Raw genomic sequence first — 22,513 nt, 5'->3', positions numbered from 1 at the left:
TCAGGCCTGACATAACTGGTTGTTGTAGTTTAGTTGCCAAGTGGTGTCTGACTCTTTGTGACACCATGGAGTGTAGCCTACCATGCTCCTCTGTCCATGGGATTTCCCAGGCTAGAATACTGGAGTAGGTTGCCATTTCCCTCTCCAGGGGATCTTCCTGACCCAAGGATCCAATCCACATCTCCTGCATTGCAGGTGGATTCATGACCACTGAGCCACAAGGGAAGCCCCACATAACTGGCTAAGAGAGTTTTTATTCCATTATGTGGTAAAATAGTTATGGAGAATAATTTCAAATTTCATGTTGTGATCGACTTTGTGTACATTATCTCCATCATATAAAATCAACCCAAACTACTTAAGACTAATAAATGGAAAACACTGTTTAAATGTTATCTAAGAGGATATATTCTCAGCTAAAGATATTTGAAACTATATATGTAGCAAACACCGATGCTAAATAAATACATTTCAACAGCCTTCCTTTTCCTTTGGAATATTTCAGATCACTCACTAAAGACTTTATTGTCTAAGAGGTGAGTACTATAAGAAGACAATGACTAGAACTTTGTGGCTGCCTTGATAATCAACACTGATTTTCAAACAGGTATTGAGTTGAGAATTGTATGGAATAACCAAAACCCGCCAAAATGATTGTCTTAAATAAGTATGGGGAAACAGACAACTATTCTCTCAATCTCTGAGAGGAATCATGAAATAATTCCTTCTTCATATCTTAAGATCAAGTGCATTCTTGATTTTTTTCTTTTCTTCTCCCAGTTTTAAGTAGACATCCCACAGTAATGATGACTAAAAGTCTAAGAAGAGATTGAAATATCACAGCTAATGGAATGATTTTTTTTTTTTTTTGCACTGAAACTCTCGAGAGGATTAGACAGAGGAGGAAAGAAAAGGGATGAATCAATAATGGATACTTGGGGAACTTGAACCTCCAGAGAGAGTTGATCACTCAATACCTTCATAATATCTTGCTTTTCGGGTACTGCACATTGCTGGTAATCTCGATGGTTGGGAAGCTTTTCTACAAATAAACTGGAGAAAGAGAAAACACATCCTTAGAGTTATATGACAGAAAAAGTTCAGTGATGGTTTCTAATATAAGATGAACCTCCTTTTCAAAAGGACATGGTTAATAACATTATTTATGTATGCTCAGTCGTGTCCAACTCGTTGTGACCCTATGGACTGTAGTCCGCCAGGCTCTTCCTTCATGGGATTTTCCAGGCAAGAATACTGGAGTGGGTTGCCATTTTCCTTCTTATTTAACCTATATTCTTTCCATCGGCCATCAAAGGTTGGTTTAATATGATTTGGGCACTACAGAGGAGTTAAGCTCGGCAAACTAAGCACTGAGGTTAAGAGGGTTAAAGTCAGGGTGCTCCTCAACAGATCACATCACTTTAGTTTTTCTCAGGTCTGGGGCACGTAACCCCACTAGAGCAGCATTCCACTTGAGTATAGCGCTGGCAACACTGAGCACCACGTGAACATGTCAGAGTCCGGAAAGACGGATAAAAGCACCTTCAACAGAAACAGACTCGAAGGGCCCCCGATGAATCAGCAGTGCCTTGGTGTGAAAGTCACCCAGTCGTGTCCAACTCTTTGTAACCCCATGGAATAGTCCATGGAATTCTCCAGGCCAGAATACTGGAGTGGGTAGCTGTTTCCTTCTCCAGGGGATCTTCCCAACCCAGGGATCAAACCCAGGTTTCCCACATTGCAGGAGGATTCTTGACCAGCTGAGCCACCAGGGAAGCCCGGCATGGTATATATATGTGTATTAAAAACTCATATATGAAAATTCATAACTCAGATAAATGTCAGCCAGAATCCTTAATGGAATCTCACACGCTAGTAAAGTAATGCTCAAAATTCTCCAAGCCAAGCTTCAGCAATACATGAACCATGAACTTCTAGCTGTTCAAGCTGGTTTTAGAAAAGGCAGAGGAACCAGAGATCAAATTGCCAACATCCACTGGATCATCAAAAAAGCAAGAGAGTTCCAGAAAACCATCTATTTCTGCTTTATCGACTATGCCAAAGCCTTTGACTGTGTGGATCACAATACACTGTGGAAGATCCTGAAAGAGATGGGAATACCAGACCACCTGACCTGCCTCTTGAGAAACCTGTATGCAGGTCAGGAAGCAACAGTTAGAACTGGACATGGAAGGGCAGACTGGTTCCAAATAGGAAAAGCAGTACGTCAAGGCTGTTATATTGTCACCCTGCTTATTTAACTTCTATGCAGAGTACATCATGAGAAACGCTGGGCTGGAAGAAGCACAAGCTGGAATCAAGATTGCTGGGAGAAATATCAATAACCTCAGATATTCAGATGACACCACCCTTGTGGCAGAAGTGAAGAACTAAAAAGCCTCTTGATGAAAGTGAAAGAGGAGAGTGAAAAAGTTGGCTTAAAGCTCAACATTCAGAAAATGAAGATCATGGCATCTGGTCCCATCACTTCATGGCAAATAGATGGGGAAACAGTGGAAACAGTGTCAGACTTTATTTTTTGGGGCTCCAAAATCACTGCAGATGGTGACTGCAGCCATGAAATTAAAAGACGCTTGCTCCTTGGAAGGAAAGTTATGACCAACCTAGATAGCATATTCAAAAGCAGAGACATTACTTTGCCAACAAAGGTCCATCTAGTTAAGGCTATGGTTTTTCCAGTAGTCATGTATGGATGTGAGAGTTGGACTGTGAAGAAGGCTGAGTGCCGAAGAATTGATGCTTTTGAACTGTGATGTTGGAGAAGACTCTTGAGAGTCCCTTGGACTGCAAGGAGGTCCAACCAGTCCATCCTAAAGGAGATCAGTCCTGGGTGTTCATTGGAAGGAGTGATGCTAAAGCTGAAACTCCAATACTTGGGCCACCTCATGCGAAGAGTTGACTCATTGGAAAAGACCCTGATGCTGGGAGAGATTGGGGGCAGGAGGAGAAGGGGACGACAGAGGATGAGATGGCTGGATGGCATCACCGACTCGATGGACATGATTTTGAGTGAACTCTGGGAGTTGGTGATGGACAGGGAGGCCTGGCATGCTGCAATTCATGGGGTCGCAAAGAGTCGGACACGACTGAGCGACTGAACTGAACTGAATTAATAATTATTTTTCATCACCTTTTCAGGAACAAGGGACAGTAAAAATGAAGGGAAATCCTTATAGCAAACCAGGTTCATTGTTTCCAGGTAAAGTTAAGATTTTGCTTTCACAAGGGCATGAAATTCTGTTTTTTTCCCTCTTACTGATATATCCTCAGCCTGTAGAATAGTGTCCATCTCATCATTATAAATGCCCAATAAATATTTGTTAAATCAACGAATAGCCCTTAGAGCAAATACTAGTTTTGATTAACATAGTAGCATATTCTTCCTTCCTCCAAAATTGTTTAATTATTGATTCACCACAGACATGTTTCAATTAACTACTTAGTTTTTTTATTGGCTGAAAGAGACCACTTTTCATACCACACTAATTATCTTTAATTTCACCCATGGTAGAATCACGGATGCAGCATTTAAAACAGTTGATCTTGGACTTCCCTGGTGGTGCAGTGGATAAGAATCTGCGTGCCAACACCGAGGACACAGGTTTGATCCCTGGTCCTAGAAGATCCCACATGCTTAGGAGCAACTAAGCCCATGTGCCACAACTACTAAGCTAGTGCTTTATGGCCTGAGAGTGGCAACTACTGAAGCCCCTGTGCTTACAGCCTGTGCTCGACAAGAGAAGCCCCCCGGCACCACAGCTAGAGAGTAGCCCCCAATGGCTACAATTCCAGAAAGCCTGCACAAAGCACCAAACACCCATCGCAGCCAAAAACAAATTTCAAAAAACAGTTAATCTTTTCAACTTCTTGCATGGCCTCAGATTAAATCCCCAAGTAAATTAATACAATTAATCAATGAGTGACTTTCAGTGGAAACAAAAATAAGGGCTTCGGCTCTGATCAGATCACTTTTGGTAACAGGAGATCTTCACAATCGGTAAGATGGCAAATTGGTACAGAAAGTCCAAATCTCATTTTTTTAGTTCAAATGAGGATACATTATTAACAAATATCTATCTAATGTGAAGTATGATATTTTTACATGACTATTTTGATGTTGCCACTTTCAGTATATTGGAAGATCTTTTATACACAACAATTCTTACACAGCTAAATAATTGCCTTAAGAAATACGGACTACAATGTTAAATCAACTACTACACTCTGTCCCCCAATCAGTTCCTTCCTAGGATCATCCATTTATCCCTTGTTTCAACCCATCAAATTGAACTTCAAGAACGTTAATGGCACGTTTCAGATGCTCTAGATAGAGCCACAATATGATGTCGGCGCTCTAAGGCTTGGATTCTTGTGAAGGGAGAATGACAGGGAACAAGAAATTTTGTGAAGAGAGAGAAGTGGGCACTCAGGTTACAGTGCTGGTCTATGGATATACATCCCTGCACCTCACTTCATCTCTGATCTTCCACCCCTAAGCCTCAGAGACGGTATTGGGACACCTTTGAGTACATGACTTGGTAACTTAAAAACCTGACCCTCTCCTGCTTCTGGAGATTGTAAATTTGATCTGAGTATGAATACATGCCTGGCATTGAAGCTGTCTCATCAAAATAGCATGTAAATATTTGCTCCCAATGTTCTCATTTCAAAGATCTCCAAGATAAAATACTTACGTTATAAATTTATTATAAAGGACAAATGCACTTTCCAGGTTTCCTTCTTCCAAATACACAGACGCCATCCTCTCCATTTCTACCCCTGATCTAAAGTAGCGGCGTGGAGTGATATCTTCATTGATGGTGATGTTCCCGCCCAGCTTGCTCAGGGCACGGACTCGTTCTTCTGGGGTGAGGGAGACATCCGTGTGGTCGGGCATCGCAGCTAACTTTTTCTGCAGAGCCAAATTTGAATCTCTGGTTATAAGAAGAAATGAACAGACTGAAATTATAGATGTATTTTTTGTACTAAATATCTGACATCAGAACCTAAGGAAAGTTTTTTTTTTTTTTTTAATGAGTTAATAACATGATAAAAGAGGTCTTTTTGCTTAAACATGTGGCCTGCACACCAGAAAAGCACATATCTGCAGGGTAAACATACACTTTTTTGGACTAAGGTCTCTTGCAGGTTTCAGCTACAGCTATGTGGCAGTTCCTGGGTATGTGTAGGTCATTTTAGGTAAAATATCATTGACCATTGCTGCGATCCATGGGGTCGCAAAGAGTCGGACATGACTGAGCGACTGATCTGATCTGATCTGATATCCTTATGGAAGTAAGCCAAGAGATGGATTCCTGCCAGGGTAAGCATCATATCATTATACTCGAAGGGTCTCCAAGACATGTTTTGGATCCAAAGTTACTGTATGTATTCAATTCTATTCCAAAATCAGATCAGATCAGATCAGTCACTCAGTCGTGTCCGACTCTTTGAGACCCCATGAATCGCAGCACGCCAGGCCTCCCTGTCCATCACCAACTCCCAGAGTTCACTGAGACTCACGTCCATCGAGTCAGTGATGCCATCCAGCCATCTTATCCTCTGTCGTCCCCTTCTCCTCTTGCCCCCAATCCCTTCCAGCATCAGAGTCTTTTCCAATGAGTCAACTCTTTGCATGAGGTGGCCAAAGTATTGGAGTTTCAGCTTTAGCATCAGTCCTTCGAAAGAAATCCCAGGGCTGATCTCCTTTAGAATGGACTGGTTGGATCTCCTTGCAGTCCAAGGGACTCTCAAGAGTCTTCTCCAACACCACAGTTCAAAAGCATCAATTCTTCGGCGCTCAGCCTTCTTCACAGTCCAACTCTCACATCCATACATGACCACAGGAAAAACAATAGCCTTGACTAGACGAACCTTTGTTGACAAAGTAATGTCTCTGCTTTTGAATATGCTATCTAGGTTGGTCATAACTTTCCTTCCAAGGAGCAAGCGTCTTTTTTTCATGGCTGCAGTCACCATCTGCAATGATTTTGGAGCCCAGAAAAATAAAGTCTGACACTGTTTCCACTGTTTCCTCATCTATTTCCCATGAAGTGATGGGACCAGTTACCATGATCTTCATTTTCTGAATGTTGAGCTTTAAGCCAACTTTTTCACTCTCCACTTTCACTTTCATCAAGAGGCTTTTGAGTTCCTCTTCACTTTCTGCCATAAGGGTGGTGTCATCTGCATATCTGAGGTTATTGATATTTCCTGGTTTAATGAGCTTTCAGGGCCTCTTTGAATCTTTACCAAGTGAATAATATAAAACCCCACCAATAGGTCTTAAGAGAAGCCTTTTTCAGCATATGAACACACCACCTTCCTGCCCTCCCACTCCCACTCAGCCCCCCCAACATTATTCTACTGTTAATTCATCCCTGACTAAGAAAATAATGATAATAATTACTGAAAAAGGATCTGTGATATTAACACATTTGTGTTTTATTAATAAAAACACATACACATTTGGAAAAACACAGAACATATAAATTCAGGATAATTATTCAATAAAAAGTCAGTACTTCTGAAAGGTGAAAAAGTCAACAATTTTTTTTTTCCTGTTAAAGGCCCTATAGCACATCTCTTAGGCTCTGTGGGACAGAGTCTCCGTGGCAGCTTCTCAGCTCTGCTGGTGAGGAAACAGCATAAGCCCCATGTAACCAAATAATCCTGACTGTGTTCCAAGAATGCCGTTATATGACCACAGATTAATGCTTCAGTGACATCAGAAAAAAAATCTAGGAAAATTAGGGCAGACTTCAGCCTCCTGCATGCACAAAAGTAACTTGTCCATTTTTTTACTATGCAGTCTATGCTGAGTTATGATGATTTGTTTACAAGTATTTTTGACTCCTTATAAGCTCCTTGAAGGAAAGGAATCATTTTATACTCATCTTTGTGCTCTGGAATATAGTATATTCCCTGTAACACAAATGATAACCAATAAATATATCAAATAAAGGAGGAAGACAGAAAGGGAACAATATGATTATAATTAGACTATCTTTTTACCTGAAGAAAAAAATATTTATTTTCCATCTATGGGAATGTTGCTACTCAAGTTTAAAACTGATTTCAGAGATAAAGTGGGAAAGAGCCTAAACGCTTCATCAATCTATAATTTTTCATTTGAATATGAACTTCTTGGATGTAAATAAAAATGACAAAGCCTTAGTGTTCATTTTTTACATTGACATGTCCACTAAAATTTTAATTATTTTCACATAACATTCTCGAAAAACACACAAGGAACTCCAGGAAAATGACTCCTTCTGCGGAGGTGGAAATGCGGCAGTCTTGACAATACAGTGTCAGAAAATGAAAAGTGCCTACAACTTTCTGCTCCTCAAACATACTCACAAAAGCAACTGGGCAACTGTGGAGGACTTTTTCCACAGAGAGAGAACACTACCCTGTTGCAGAGCGAGCACTAGGCCCTCTGTTTGTGTTCCGGTGCTAAGCTTTGTGTGTAGAAGGTATTCAGTATACTGCTGCCCCCAGGACGACAAGGTTAGTGAGTGGGTTTGGGAGCGTCATCAGGAGAAGGTGGATGGTAATGACAACCTTTGTTTATCAAGCCCCAGTGATAGGCTCGTAACATTAAAACTGGTTTCCAGAAGTCGTAAGGCACAAAGTACAGAACTGGGCCATGGAGATTATATAATGTCGCTATACTCACATTCAGAGACTGATCTGGAACGCACAATAAACCCATGGGACCTCTAGGCCCCTGCTATTTCCTCTCTAGCACATTATTTCTCCTAAGATGTAGCTCAAGAAGGTGTGTACTATGTTGGCTGTAAGGGGAAAAGATGAAAAGGACAAGTGTTCCAGGTATTTGCACATTTACACAAGGATTCCAAAGCCGCATCTCAGTGTTAAACATAAAATGTTTCCTTAGCTATTACCACACAAGGTAAACCTCTAATTTTTCATCTGTGACACACGGAGGCACAGAACAGTCAAAGTACCTGTTACAATGTCATCTCTGAAATTCTCTCTGGTGTCGTGCTAAAGAACTACACTCCTGGAACCACACCAGAGAATTAAAATTTCATACTTTCATGGAAAAAAAAAAGAATTATTTTTAATTCTAGCAAAGATGGTTTTATTAGTCACTTCCTCAAAGGAGAGGACCACACAGATGGATGAAAACGGCAAGTGTTTAACTTCTTGAAGTAATCGTGACTCATTTCACATTTGGCATGTTTCTGTTCTTCTTTCTGGGTTTTCGAAACACGTGTAAAATATCAGTTGGTGCCACCTACCAGGGAGTTCACAGTTAACGGCTGATCCATGTTGTCCTGTCTACAAGATGACGATGTTCACTGTTTCTTCTCAATCACTTCATCTGTTTCAAAGGCAGAAAAAGCAGAGCTAGGGTTATTTCTTGAGAACTCAGGTCTCATATCCCAAAACCCAGGGTTATTTCTGCCTGAGAAAAAATAGGAACCAATGGCAATAAGTTATATAATCAGAGACTACTGGAAATTTCTTTCTGAAAATACAAAACTGCAGGTGGTTATAAGGTTTCTTGAAGCAGACTTTGAAAAGAGGAGGTATGAAGAGATTTAATTATTGCCTAGTACCCGGTAAGAATCTGCTGGTAAGAAATTATCTTTCTTAGAACACCATGCAAGGTTATAAAGTGGGTTTACTTGCTTCAGAAGGAGAAAGAAGGTCATTGTGACTGAGAGCATGGACTCTTAGACCTGGATCCAGTCAGGGCTTAACCTCAGTCTTCCTGGCTATGGTAGGTGGAATTCTAAGATGGCACTGTGATACGCCTTGGGATGCGCAGGTTTATATAATCACCTCACCTTGAGTGTAGAGAAGACCTGTAACTAGCTTTTAACCTCAGCAAAACATGGCAAAGGTGATGGGACATTACTCCCATGTTTACATCCTATCATATGGCAAAGAAGAACAGATTTTTGCAGATATATTAAGGCCCCTAAACATTTGACGTTAAGTTCATCAGAAGGGAGATTATCCAGAGTGGGAGACCTTTCAAAGAAAAAGACATTCTTCTGCTGACCTTGAAGACTCAGTCATCATGAGTCCCATAGCTACAGGGAGATGATGCTGCCAAGAATGACGTGCACTTGGAATACGACTTCAAGCCTCAGATCTGATCCTTACCTTGGTCAACACCTCCATGCTGTCTTGAGAGACCTCGAGCAGTGGACCTACTTATGCCTGGGCTGCCTAGGCTCCCAACCCCATGAAACTGTGAGATAAAACTGTGAGATAATAAATGTATGTTGTCTTAACACATGAAGCTTGGGGTGATTTGTAATGCAGCAATAGAAAACAGAATATTTTATCAGGGTGACTGCAGGTAAATATATAGCTTTCTGTACATCTGAATAAAGGGGAAAAGTACTAGTACCTAAGTCATGTCGATGTGGTAAGGATTAAATGACCTAGCATATAAAGTGCTTAGAACAGTTCCCAGCACACAGTCAATATCATTTCAATGTTTGCTCTTATTAGAATCTTGATTTTGCAATTGAGAAAGCTGAGACTTCAAGATGTTAGGTGAATGTACCCAAGTTCAAATACTCAATAAATGCTAGTCTCCTTCCTTTGTATGCTAGTTTAGATCAAGCACTGCATTATCACTTCCCACTTCTAAATTTATTTTGGCTTTTAAACTCCACTAATCAATTATGTGATGTTGGACACATAACTTCTCCTCAGTTCCTCATTCATGAAATGAGGGAGCTAAGCGCCTTTCAAGTTATAACCTTCTGTGATACTAGAAACTTCAGAGGTACATTATTCAATCCTTTTGTGCTATTTTCTGGCCTGAATCCATGAATGAAAAGCTTTCCAAGGAAAGTCTCTCAGTATGTTCCGATCTCTCACCTTCATCCTCTCCAGTGATTCCTGCAGTAAACATCAAGCTGTGGACCAGCAGGCTGCAGAAATGCCCAAGAAAGAAATGCCCTGCAAGAAGCCCCAGTCATGGTATAGTTTTAAAATCCAAATCAATCCTGGGACCACTGAATATAGGCAATCCCATTGAGGGAATTACTACTTCTCAGGGAGAATAAGCCAGAGGAAAAAAAAAGACATGAAAAGAGTTGAAGAGACAGAACAAAGAGGCTTAGGGAGAATTTGAGGCTGGGTGGAGAGAGAAGAGGACAGGGAATACTAGTTACTCATTGATTACTACTACTACTACTAAGTCAGTACAGTCGTGTCCGACTCTGTGCGACCCCATAGACGGCAGCCCACCAGGCTCCCCTGTCCCTGGGATTCTCCAGGCAAGAACCCTGGAGTGGGTTGCCACTTCCTTCTCCAGTGCATGAAAGTGAAAAGTGAAACTGAAGTCGCTCGGTCGTGTCCAACCCTCAGCGACCCCATGAACCGAAGCCTTCCAGGCTCCTCCGTCCATGGGATTTTCCAGGCAAGAGTACTGGAGTGGGGTGCCATTGTGTTACAGACAGTGAATTCTTTGAGGGCTTACTCAGATCTTTAAACAGAGCACAAATAATTTAAAAAAGTTGGAAACATTAGGAGAGCAGTTCTAAAATCATATAAACCTGAGATGTTTAAACTGCAGGTTGCTGGGACTTCCCTGGTGGTCTAGTGGTTAAGACTCTGTGCTCCAATGTAGTGGGGATGGGGGTGGGTTTGATCCTTGGTCGGGGAACTGAGATCCCACATGCCAGGTGGCATGGCAAAACAAAGAAAGTGTTAGTCGCTCAGTTGTCTCCGACTCTCTGTGACCCCATGGCTGTAGCCCACCAGGCTCCTCCATCCATGGGATTTTCCAGGCAAGAATACTGAAGTGGGTTGCCATTTCCTTCTCCAGGGGATCTTCCCAACTCAGGGATCAAGCCTGGGTCTCCTGCATTGCAGGCAGACTCTTCACCATCTGATCCACTAGGGAAGCTTCTTTGGCATAGCCAAAGAAGAAAAAATAAAATAAATGAAATTCAGGTTCCTGGAACTCAAAAGGATTCTGGATCCATTAGTTTCAAGTCCACCGACAGGCACGGATTGTTAGGATGTGGCCCAGGTAATTCTGATTCGTGAGACTTCCAAGCTATGCTTTGAAAGACACTGCATCTGAGAATGGATCAAGCAGGATTCTCAGTTTCAAGCAAAGAACCCACAGAATGATAATGGAAGGATCACATATTTCCAAGAGGGCCAGAGAAACTGGGCTTGGAGGCTACATATCTGGGAGCATCACCCCAAATCACACAGCAGCTGTGGCCTGCTGCTTGTCGCTGACGGGTAGGACAGCCAGCAGCTCCCGCTGCCAACAGCAGCTGCCGTCCTGGAAACCACCTGGGGAGCTGCCACACGCATTCTCAAGTCACTGGTTTCTATTTCAAAATATGAGATGGAACTGCGTCTGACCAGCAGAACCTCGGTCACATGCCTGCAGTCGGCTGCAAAGGTGGTTGAAAGTGCAAATATCTTTACTCTTCCATAGGAGGTAAAGTAGGACCTGCCAAGTGAGAAAAGGTAGATGCAGGGCTGGGTGGCCAAAAGCAATGATAAGTGTGCACAGAAATCAAAGCTTTCCATAATGAGCTTCTAGATGTATAAACTGTTTAATTCAATATATCTTAAACACCAGAATTTATTGAGTTGCTATAGATGAAAACCAATAGTTAAACCTCTCTTTAACTCTACTCCACAGAAACAAATCTTTTCAGGGTTCTTAGTAATTTTTAAGACTGCAAAAGGGTCCCAAGAACAACAACAAAAAATTGAAAACCAGCTGCTCTAGACCTTTTATGCAAATAAAGAAAGAAAGAAACAAACAAAAAACAAACCTCACCAAGCTACTTTGATAAGCTACTTTGATTTAACCAGAAATACAGAGGGCTATAAGAATCTAAAAGATGAAAAACTTATTGTCAAGGATCGCCTTCCAGGGCTTCCTTGGTGGCTCAGTGGTAGAGAATCTGCCTGCCAATGTTGAAGACAGGTTTGATCCCTGGTCCTGGAAGAGTCCACCTACAGTGAAGTGACTGAGCCCCTGCACCGCAACTATTGAGCCTGTGCTCTAGAGTCTGGGAGCTGCAACCACTGAAGTCCTAGCACCCTAAAGCCCATGCTCTGCAACAAGAGAAGCCACTGCAATGAGAAGCCTGCTCATGACAACTGGAGAGTAGCCCCTGCTTGCTGCAACTAGAGAAAACCCCGTGCAGCAACAAAGACCCAGCACAGCCAAAAATAAACAAACAAATAGAATTTTTTTTCTTTTTTTTTTGGCTTTTAATTTTATTTTATTTTTAAACTTTACATAATTGTATTAGTTTTGCCAAATATCAAAATGAATCCGCCACAGGTATACACGTGTTCCCCATCCTGAACCCTCCTCCCTCCTCCCTCCCCATTCCATCCCTCTGGGTCATCCCAGTGCACCAGCCCCAAGCATCCAGTATCGTGCATCGAACCTGGACTGGCAACTCGTTTCATACATGATATTTTACATGTTTCAATGCCATTGAATCACCTTTCATTTGTACCACTGAAGTCTTACTAAAATAATTAGAAAATTGAGGATATAATAAAAGATACCTTACCTCAGAGAAGCCAATACCCACAAGAGCAAATGTGACAGATGGGTATATAATCTGCAATACCCATTCTCTTTTTCTACTATAAAAATGTAACTTTTTTATAGCCACCGGGGTAAAAACCTACACTTCTTGGCTTTCTTGGAATCAGATGTGGCCATGTTACCAAGTTCTGGCCAATGGGGTGTGAACACAAGTACTGAGATCAAAGTCTGGATCCTGCCTTTAAAGAAAGGGTCATGGCCTTCACCCATTCTTCCCTTCCCTTCCCACCGGCTGGAATGCTAACCTGCAGCTGAACCATCTTTGGCTTATGAGAATGAGCCTTAGCGAATCGAGAAAAGGAGCACTCTAGTTTGCTTACACTCAGACCATTATGACAAAGATAAGTTTCTGTCTTACCTAATACTTTGTTTATATCTGTACACTGACAAACGCAGTAAGTTTAACCTAAAAGGGTAGTTCAGTATAACCCAAGGGAGACTACTGCCATTACTGCTAAGAATATACCTCCTCCATCACCCTTCCCCAAACCTGGTGTCAGCACTCTGCCTGTCCTGCCTCAACACCTTTGCTCCAGGTACCAGAAGCCACAAAAAAAACACTCCTTCCCTCTTTCATCCCCACAGCACACCTAAATCCTGTCCATCCTCTAAGATCCACTTATCATCTACAAGTTTCAGACTGCTTCTGAGTTGATACCATGTTATCCTTCAAACTAGCAGATATTATAAGCAAAGCCCAAAGGCAACATATGGTGGTGATAAATATTTAATTTTGTTGTCACAGTAAGTTTAGACATTCTAATTTAGTTATCAACATTTAAAAACTGAGAGATTTCATATAACAATTCAGATTAAAGCTTCTCTTAAAAAAAAAAATCAGAGAATCTGGCTCCACTGAGCCTGATACTTGGAACACTTGTTATTATTTGTCTTCTATCCTAAGTTTCTAACAGTGCTTCCTACATAATAAGGTCTATATATACACTCACATAAATACACACACACACACACACACACACACGCGTGCATGCTCAGTTGCTTCAGTCATGTCCAACTCTTTGGGACCCCATGAACTATACAGCCTGCCAGGCTCCTCTGTCCATTGGATTTTCCAGGCAAGATTACTGGCATGGGTTGTCAAGCCCTCCTACAGGGAATCTTCCCCACCCAGATATTGAATCTGCATCTCCTGCATTGCAGGTGGGTTCTTTATCCACTAAGCCACCTGGGAAGCCCTACACACACACACACACACACACACACACACAATTTGTCGAACAAATGAAAATGTAATTCCCTTAAAGTATACAGTACACTTCCCATCACATTCCCTGGAATATAACAAAAGCTTACAAAATATTTGGCTGTAGATCTGTGTTAAAATGTATCTTCCAAAGGTGCTAACCAGCCTTTAAGAACTTACAGGTGGGTCATTTAATTTTCTTAATAGTCAATTTATTAATTCAATCCTATATTCATTCAACAAACATGGACTGAACACCTAGAACGTGCTAGGCATTATTCTAGGTATGTGGAGGTCATTGGTGAACAAAACTGGAAAAGATTTCTGCTCTTGTGGAGCAAACATACAGAGAATAAACCTGTTCAATAAATAAACTGTATAGAAGCTGGAAGGTAATATGTATTATTGAAAAAAAGTAAAATCAGGAATGCTGCAGGGGGCATCTGTCAGGCAGCAGGTAATAAATGGCATTTTCAAGACAGGTATCACTTTCAAGGGTTTCCCAGGTGGCTCAGTGGTAGAGAACCCACCTACCAATGCAGGAGATACAGGAGACGTGGGTTTGATCCATGAGTTGGGAAGATCCCCTGGAGAAGGAAGTGACAACCGACTCCAGTATTCTTGCCTGGAGAATCCCATGGACAGAGGAGCCTGGTGGGCTACAGTCCATGGGGTTACAAAGAGTTGGACATGACTGAGCAGGCACGCACACACACACACACCCCACTTTGAAGCCAAAAAGAAGCAGCGGCTTGAAGGAGATGAGGATTAGGAAAGGGCCAGTGCAGATGCCCTAACGTGGCAATGCGTCTTTTTGTGTGTTTGAGAAAAAGCAAGAGGAGAGGGGTGAACGGACAGGAGAGTGGTGGGACATGAAACAAGAGAGGCAAGGAAAGTAAGAGGTCACCACAAGGTCACCAAACAGACTTTCACTTTTACTCAGAGTTAAATGGGGAACTATTTAGGGCTATGGGCAAATGAGGGGCATCTATGGCAGTATAATTTAAAAAGTGACCGTGGGGTGTGCTATTGAAAAGGTGATGGCGCCTTGCTGACTGCAGTGGATCAAGCCAATATGATGTCTAGTATTTCCTCCATTTCCAGCAGAAGGAAAGAGAAATTAAGTGCCATAATAAGAAGCAAATGGTCCTTAAAGGAAGGAAGTAATCCATGTAACATCAATGACAGGAGAGTTGGCATGATGCTGGAAATGCTGTCTTCTCCAGATCCTCACACTTCAGCACTTATCATGGGAGGACAGACTGAAGGTGACCTCAAGTGCTAGAGATAAGATAAACCTTGCAGTTTGGAGGATCAGAAATACACAGAAACAGGACACCCCAGAGGATGCCAAAGGCACAGGGAAAGGACTCAACATCATACACAAATAAAATATAAAGTCCCTTTTCAAAGTGGAGGCTCTGGGACTTCCTGGCGGTCCAGTGCACTCCCAACGCTGGGGGCCTGGGTTAGATCCCTGGGTGGGGAACTAGGATGGTTCTGTAACTAAGACTCAGCACAGCCTAAATAAATTTTTTTTTTTTTTTTTAAGTGGAGGCTCCGGGAGCACATAGTGCAAAGACAGCCTTTGGCTTCAGCTTGGGTGTGAGTCCCAACTTCAGTATCTACTTGCTAGTCATCCTCACTGGACCCTCCCAGGCTCACTTCTCGCATTCACAACCGGGCTCCTCACCACTCCATCAATTCAGAGTGGTCTGTGCTGTACTTAGTTGCTCAGCTGTGTCTGACTCTTTGTGATCCCATGGACTGTAGCCACCAGGCTCCTCTGTCCATGGGGATTCTCCAGGCAAGAATACTGGAGTGGGTTGCCATTCCCTCCTCTATACCCTTCTTGACCCAAGGATTGAACCAGGTTTCCCACATTGCAGGCAGATTCTTTACCATTTGAGCCACCAGGGAAGCCCAAGAATACTGGCTTGGGTAGCCTATCCCTTCTCCAGGGGATCTTCCTGACCCAGGAATCGAACCAGAGTCTCCTACACTGCAGGTGGACTCTTTACCAGCTGAGCTACTAGGGAAACCCTCAGAGTGGTCTACAACTAATCAAAAACATTCATCAGGAATGCCTGATTTAATCCCAACCTGCTCCCTACTCTCTGCTCCCAGAAGAGTCCATATTCCTGAAGCTTGCTGCTGCTGCTGCTAAGTTGCTTCAGTCATGTCCGACCCTATGCGACTCCATAGACGGCAGTCCACCAGGCTTCCCCATCCCTGGGATTCTCCAGGCAAGAACACTGGAGTGGGTTGCCATTTCCTTCTCCAATGCATGAAAGTGAAAAGTGAAAGTGAAGTCGCTCAGTCGTGTCCGACTCTAGCAACCCCATGGACTGCAGCCTACCAGGCTCCTCCATCCATGGGATTTTCTAGGCAAAAGTACTGGAGTGGGGTGCCATTGCCTTCTCCATCCTGAAGCTTGATAACATCTCAACTACAGCCTTGTGATACATTTAGCCTGAAAGATACCTCTTGAAAGTTCTTTTTGTTTTAGAGCTCCTGTTTTCTTGCCTTTATCTCTGGACTGTAGGTTCTAAAGACACAACGTATTTCCTCTTTGAGTGGACCTTTTAAAGTGTAGAGAGTCCTCTCTCTGTTCATCCTCACATACAACACTGTGGGGGAATCAGGCACAGAAGGGGTATCGGGACCATATATTTACAATGAGCACACGGAGACCAATCCTGGCACCCATGGAACAGCTAACAAGTAGCTCCAGGAACCATCTGAGCAATTTCTGACTGTGCCCAGAGGAGGTGGGGCAAAAATCAAATCTCAGCCAAGAGTGGCCTGGGAAGGGGCACGACCCTCTCCAAACTGATATAGCTTTGACTTTTACTCTCTCTATGCCCTCAAGGTATTTATTACACCCAACACCAGGATCCTTCTGGGTTCAGGGTCCCATCTGGATGTCTATGTGTCTCAACTGCCCCCAAGGAAATGTGGAAGCAGCTCTATGATCTTGCACTTTATAACCAGGAGCAAGTAATGCCAAGAATAAGAGGAAAATGTCAGACCAGTTAACACAGTGTTTCTTTTGAGCCTTAATTTTTAATTCCCTTAATTTTCCTTCTTTTTCTTACTTTGTGTATGTGTGTGTGTGTGTGTGTGTGTGTGTAAGCTCAGAATCCTAACTTCCTTGCACAAACAGAACCAGATTTTCCAGAATACAAAGTATAGAATACAGACCAACCAGGCAGTGAACAGTCTCCTTAGCGACGGAGCACACAGGACAGCAGAGAGACCTTGGCACAAACATGTCATTGGCTCCCTGGCACTCCTTTCAGACTGACTGCTGTACAGAACTGGATAAGCAGGTGTAGGCTTCTGGCAGATGAGAGAGGCCAGAACACCTCATGCATATCCTGGACTCTCATTTCTAATTGGTCAATCCAGCAGTCTTTCTTCTCCCTACTGGGTTATAGTTCATGTTTTCCAGGAAGAAAAGGGTGCAGTTCACAGCTGGAGATAAAGGAAATGATCATAACCCAGGCTGTGGGCTGCAGTGACCTAATCTGATTTAGATAAAAGGAAGCAAAGGGTCACTCCCATGCCTTTAATGACAGACGCAGAAAGATGGAGCTCCTGAGTCACACATTTACAGATTGGGACCTGCTTCAGGAAAAAAGAAAAAATGACCTAAGCCCATTCTTGCTATTTGGAAGGATTCAGACATTAAAACCCAAGATTATTTTTTTATACTTGAAAGTTATTTCTATGTAATATTTGTAGATCAGAAATATGCCATGACCCAGTGGATATCTTATTTGTATTAAAATATTGGTAAGATAAATGTGAAATTTGATCCAAATATGAGAACTAGCTTTTGTTGATTGTTTTATATGCTTGTTAAGTACTACATGCAAGCACTCATTGGGGATCAGGTGTTTGTCTCCTATCCCTAGGAGGATGTTGTGTTAGTCACCCAGCCATGTCTGACTCTTTGCAACCCTGTGGACTGTAGCCTGCCAGGCTCCTCTGTCCAAGGAATTCTCCAGACAAGAATACTGGAATGGATAGCCGTCCCTCAACCCAGAGATCAAACCCAGGTCTCCTGCATTTCAGGCAGACTCTTTACCATCTGAGCCACCAGGGAAGCCCATCCTCAGAAGGATATCCAAAGGTAAACACACCTCGCAGTGTAGTTTAGATCAATCGGCAGGAATGCAGTTGCTTCAGGAAAGATTATGAAATAAATCACCACACCCAACATATGTTTTAAATTACTGTGAGGTAAATCTCGGCCACTCTGCATGCAATCAAGTCGCACTTTGGGCCATAAAAGAATTATTTCTCATAGTGCAGTACAGTTTTCGTTCTGACACCAGGAAGAAGTCATTGCCTAGTCTTAACCCAACAGTTCAGGCTTTGGGGCCATATACCTGTAGGAGATTCCAGCATCTACCACTTGTGAGACAGGAGTGCTATGGTGTCTTATTTAACTTTTTTGTGCACTTTATCTTCATCTATTAAATGGAGAGAAATAACAGCTTTCCAGAAGAACTGGAATGGAAATTTATTTAAAGAAACACACAAACAAAATTCTATTATAGTTCCTGGCTTGCAGTAGGAAGATAAAAAAAAAAAAAATCAGCCCCTTTTCACATCAAATGGTTAGGAAAGTAAAGTGATACAGACTTTTATTATAGATATCAGAAATGACTAATATCTAACTACTTGCTTCATTGCAGTTAGCTTTTTGCCAGACACTGTCAGTTGTCTATCCAACAGCCGCCCACTCCTCCACACTCCACCATTCTTCCTGCCAGCAGGGTCCAATCTCACTAGAGATACTCACTTTTCCAGACTCTGTGGCACTCAGGACTTGACTAGTTGACAGTTGACCAAATTTTGGACAAAGGGACAAGAAGGAAGCAATTTGTTGGGAGGACTCGGAGAGACTTTCATCTCCAATACAAAAAGACTGCAGAATACGTGCCTTTTCATCAGCTGGACATGTGTCTTCATGTAGAACTTGAAACGCAGCAGCCATCTTGCAACCCAGATGGGTCAAGCCTAAGAGGCAGCTGGTGTGCGGAGGATGGCAGAGGTGGAGGGTGGAGGGAGCCTGGCTCCTTGCAGATACTGCTGAGCTGCTGAAGTTATCTTGAAACCATTCTCCTCTGAACTGTTATTGTGTAGGACACAAGTACCACTGTCTAAGGCACTCTTAGTATTCCATAATCTGCCGCCTAATTGATACAGGGTTACTCTAACAATATAGGGAAATACTGGTATTTACCTATGTGAATCCAGGGGTGAAAGTGGTGATTCTGAATATCAATAAGACAAAGAAGGAGAAGAATTTTGTGAGATTTAACTGTCGAAGTAAATATTTCTAAGATAATATTATATTTTTCTTTGATTAAAATATAAATAGTGGTAAAGAATTCACCTGCCAATGCAGGAGACCCAAGAGATCCCTGGGTTGGGAAGATCTCCTGGAGTAGGAAATGGCAACCAGTTCCAGTATTCTTGCCTGAAAAATTCCATGGACAGAGGAGTCTGGCGGGCTATAGTCCACAGGATTGCAAAGAGGTGGACGTGACTGAGCAACTGAACACACACACACAATTCATTATATACTCTTTCTTGGTGACTCAGTCTTATTTCAATGTACCTGCTCATAGCGATGTTTCCCTCTATTTCTAACTTGCTTTCATCTAGAAAATCACTTAGAAAAATAACTTCACCAAACCGCTCTGACTTCAGTCTTTCTCTCCTGTTAGTCTAGCTCAATCACTCTAATTTAAGCTTATTTGTAAAATCAAAGCTGAATTGGACACAGGTCTGAAGGGATCTCCTGTATAGTCTCCTGTGAGTAAACTATATGCTGATTACGATGACTGCTACATGATTTATAATTTGGTTGCTCAAAAATCATCTTTCTTACCTTTCCCCACCCCCCTCCACTTCCTTTTAGATAAGAGCAAGCTGAGTTCTGTGAAGGTGATGTAAGACTATGTATATCACCTTTAATTCAGCAAAAGCTATCATAATAATAATAGATAGGGCTTCCCTGGTGGCTCAGATGGTAAAGAATCTATCTACAATGCAGGAGACTTAGGTTTGATCCCTGGGTGGGGAAGATCTGCTGGAGAAGGAAATGGCAACCCACTTCAGTATTCTTGCCTAGGAAATCCCATGGACAGTCTGGCAGACTACAGTCCATGGGATCGCAAAGAGTCAGACACAACTGAGTGACTACCACACACACAACTAACCGAAAGCTTTCCTTCTCTGGAATGTATTAACCCCCGTGAGCTCAGTCCTCACAATAGCCTTATCAAACAGGAGGCAGTTGAGTCTAGACATTTGATATGCAACCTCCAGGGTCAACCACAGGAGTTCAAATTCCAATTCCAATCACTAACTGCAGAGTCACAGCTACCCAGACTTCAAAGTGGGGTTGATAATAGTAAGGAAGGAAAGAGCTGTTGAGAAAGTAAAGCGAGAAAATGCTTGTGAAACCAACGGTGGCAGGAGGCTTGGTGGCAGGAAGCACTCAACAACTGATAATGATCATCATCTCCATTTTAAAGGGGAGAAAACTAGAGCCTAGAATAGGTAAGCAAGTTAACTGAGTGGTGAAGTGAAAGTGAAGTCGCTCAGTCGTGTCCGACTCTCTGCGACCCCATGGACTGTAGCCTACCAGGCTCCTCTGTCCATGGGATTTTCCAGGCAATAGTACTGGAGTGGGTTGCCATTTCCTTCTCCAGGGGATGTTCCCGACCCAGGGATCGAACCCAGGTATCCTGCATTGTAGACAGACGCTTTACCATCTGAGCCACCAGGGAAGTCCAACTAAATGGTGAAGCAAAGACTTAAAACTAGGTGTGTAAGATCCCAGAGTTCCTACCATTAGTCACACAGTGATACCGGTAACTCATATTTAATAGTTAATGATGAAATCATGGGAAGGTCAAATTCTTGGGCCTTTATTGCAGAAACGAGACTTCAGTTTGGCATTACTAGCATCTGATTCATAGTCTTTTTGCCGCCAAAAAGTAAAAGGGCATCCATTCCCTCCACTTGTTTCGTAGGCAGGATGATTCAATGTCTGTGGACTGAACACCTGGAATACGTAGTTAAGAAATTCAGTGTAGGGCTTCCCTGGTGGCTCAGTGGTAAAGAACTGGCCTGCCAATATAGGAGACACGGGTTTGATCCCTGGTCTGGGAAGATCCTATGTGCCATGGGGAAACTGAGCCCGTGTGCCACAAACTACAGCCTGTGCTCTAGAGCCCAGGAGCTGCAACTACTGAGCCCACGAATGGCACCCCACTCCAGTACTCTTGCCTGGAAAATCCCATGGACAGAGGAGCCTGGTGGGCTGCAGTCCATGGGGTCGCTAAGAGTCAGACACGACCGAGCGACTTCACTTTGACTTTTCACTGTCATGCATTGGAGAAGGAAATGGCAACCCACTCCAGTGTTCTTGCCTGGAGAATCCCATGGACAGGGGAGCCTGGTGGGCTGCCGTCTATGGGGTCGCACAGAGTCGGACATGACTGAAGCGACTTAGCAGCAGTAGCAGCAGCTTCAACTACTGAAGTGTGCACGCCGTAGAGCCTGTGCTCTGCAGCAAGAGAAGCCTGGGCACTGAAATGAAAGAGTGGCCCCCACGGGCTGCAACAAGAGAAGAGCCTTCAAAGCAATGAAGACCCAGCACAGCCAAAAATAAGTAAATAAATAAAAATAAACATTAAAAGAAAAGAAATTCAATGCATAATTATCTAACCAAGAGAGTTCAATTTAAAATATTTGCTGGTTTTTAATATAAATTCTAAGTTGTGGTATTCAAATTACTTGGCCATAAGAAAGAATGAAATAATTGCCTTTGTAGCAACATGGATGGACCTAGAGATTATCCTACTGAGTGAAAAAGCCGTATTATATGATATCAGTTATATGTGGAATCTAAAAAGTAATACAAATGAACTTATTTACAAAACAGAACAGACTCAGAGATAGAAAACAAACTTCCCAAAGGGGAAATGGAGGTAGGGATAAATTAGGAGCAGGGAATTAACAGATATACAATACTATATATAAAATAGATAAAGAACAAGTACATCAATGTCATATAACTTATAATGGATGAGAATTAGAAAAAAATACATATGTATAAATGAATTGGTTTTCTGTACATCTGAAACTAAGATGATATTGTAAATCAACTATACTTCAATACGAAAATAAAATAAATTGTGATATTCAAAAGGCATTTCATATGCTCATAAATGTACTAATTTATGATTCTGTTGTATCTTTAAATGAGATGATTCAATTAATATTTTCATAAAACAATAACAACTTCATAAAACATTTGGAAAATGAGTTTGAAGTGCTGGGAAGAAATTCAGCTAATTTGTCACCATAAATTCACAAGAGCCTAATTGTGTTATCTTGCTGTTAAAATACTAAAATTTCCTAGAAATTATGCATTCTAAAGATAAACCGCCCATAAACCACCAAACTCTAATATCCACTTGAACATACTTCCCCTTTATTGTAATTTGCTTTTAAGAAAATACCATCCAGAAGTTATCTAATTCAATAAAGCATAATGAATCAGAAATAAAATTTCTAAATATCATTTTCTTTGCCTGCCAGATGCCTGAAGCCCAGAGATGAGGTCAGTGCTTGGGCATTATTAATCAATTTTATTTAATTTT

The 22,513-nt window shown here is 42.1% G+C and overlaps 1 protein-coding gene across 4 annotated transcripts in view; it reads right to left on the bottom strand.

The window, feature by feature from the left end:
• STAMBPL1 (STAM binding protein like 1) overlaps window positions 1-22,513 on the bottom strand; it is a 53,567-nt gene that overhangs the window by 13,968 nt on the left and 17,086 nt on the right. For 3 of the 4 annotated variants that reach the window (XM_006058442.4, XM_006058441.4, XM_006058443.4), the window contains exons 2-4: window positions 8,292-8,374; window positions 4,716-4,933; window positions 978-1,053 (exon numbers count right to left, since the gene is read on the bottom strand). In XM_006058442.4, coding sequence (XP_006058504.3) covers window positions 978-1,053; window positions 4,716-4,933; window positions 8,292-8,321 — 324 coding nt within the window. In that variant the 5' untranslated portion in view covers window positions 8,322-8,374. Of the gene's footprint in view, window positions 1-977; window positions 1,054-4,715; window positions 4,956-8,291; window positions 8,375-22,513 lie in introns of all 4 variants that reach the window. The other variant, XM_006058446.4, reaches the window with a different exon arrangement.

This window comes from Bubalus bubalis, chromosome 23, assembly GCF_019923935.1.
Source record: "Bubalus bubalis isolate 160015118507 breed Murrah chromosome 23, NDDB_SH_1, whole genome shotgun sequence".
In the NCBI taxonomy this organism is placed as follows: Eukaryota; Metazoa; Chordata; class Mammalia; order Artiodactyla; family Bovidae; genus Bubalus; species Bubalus bubalis.
This window is presented reverse-complemented; position numbering and strand designations above follow the sequence as displayed.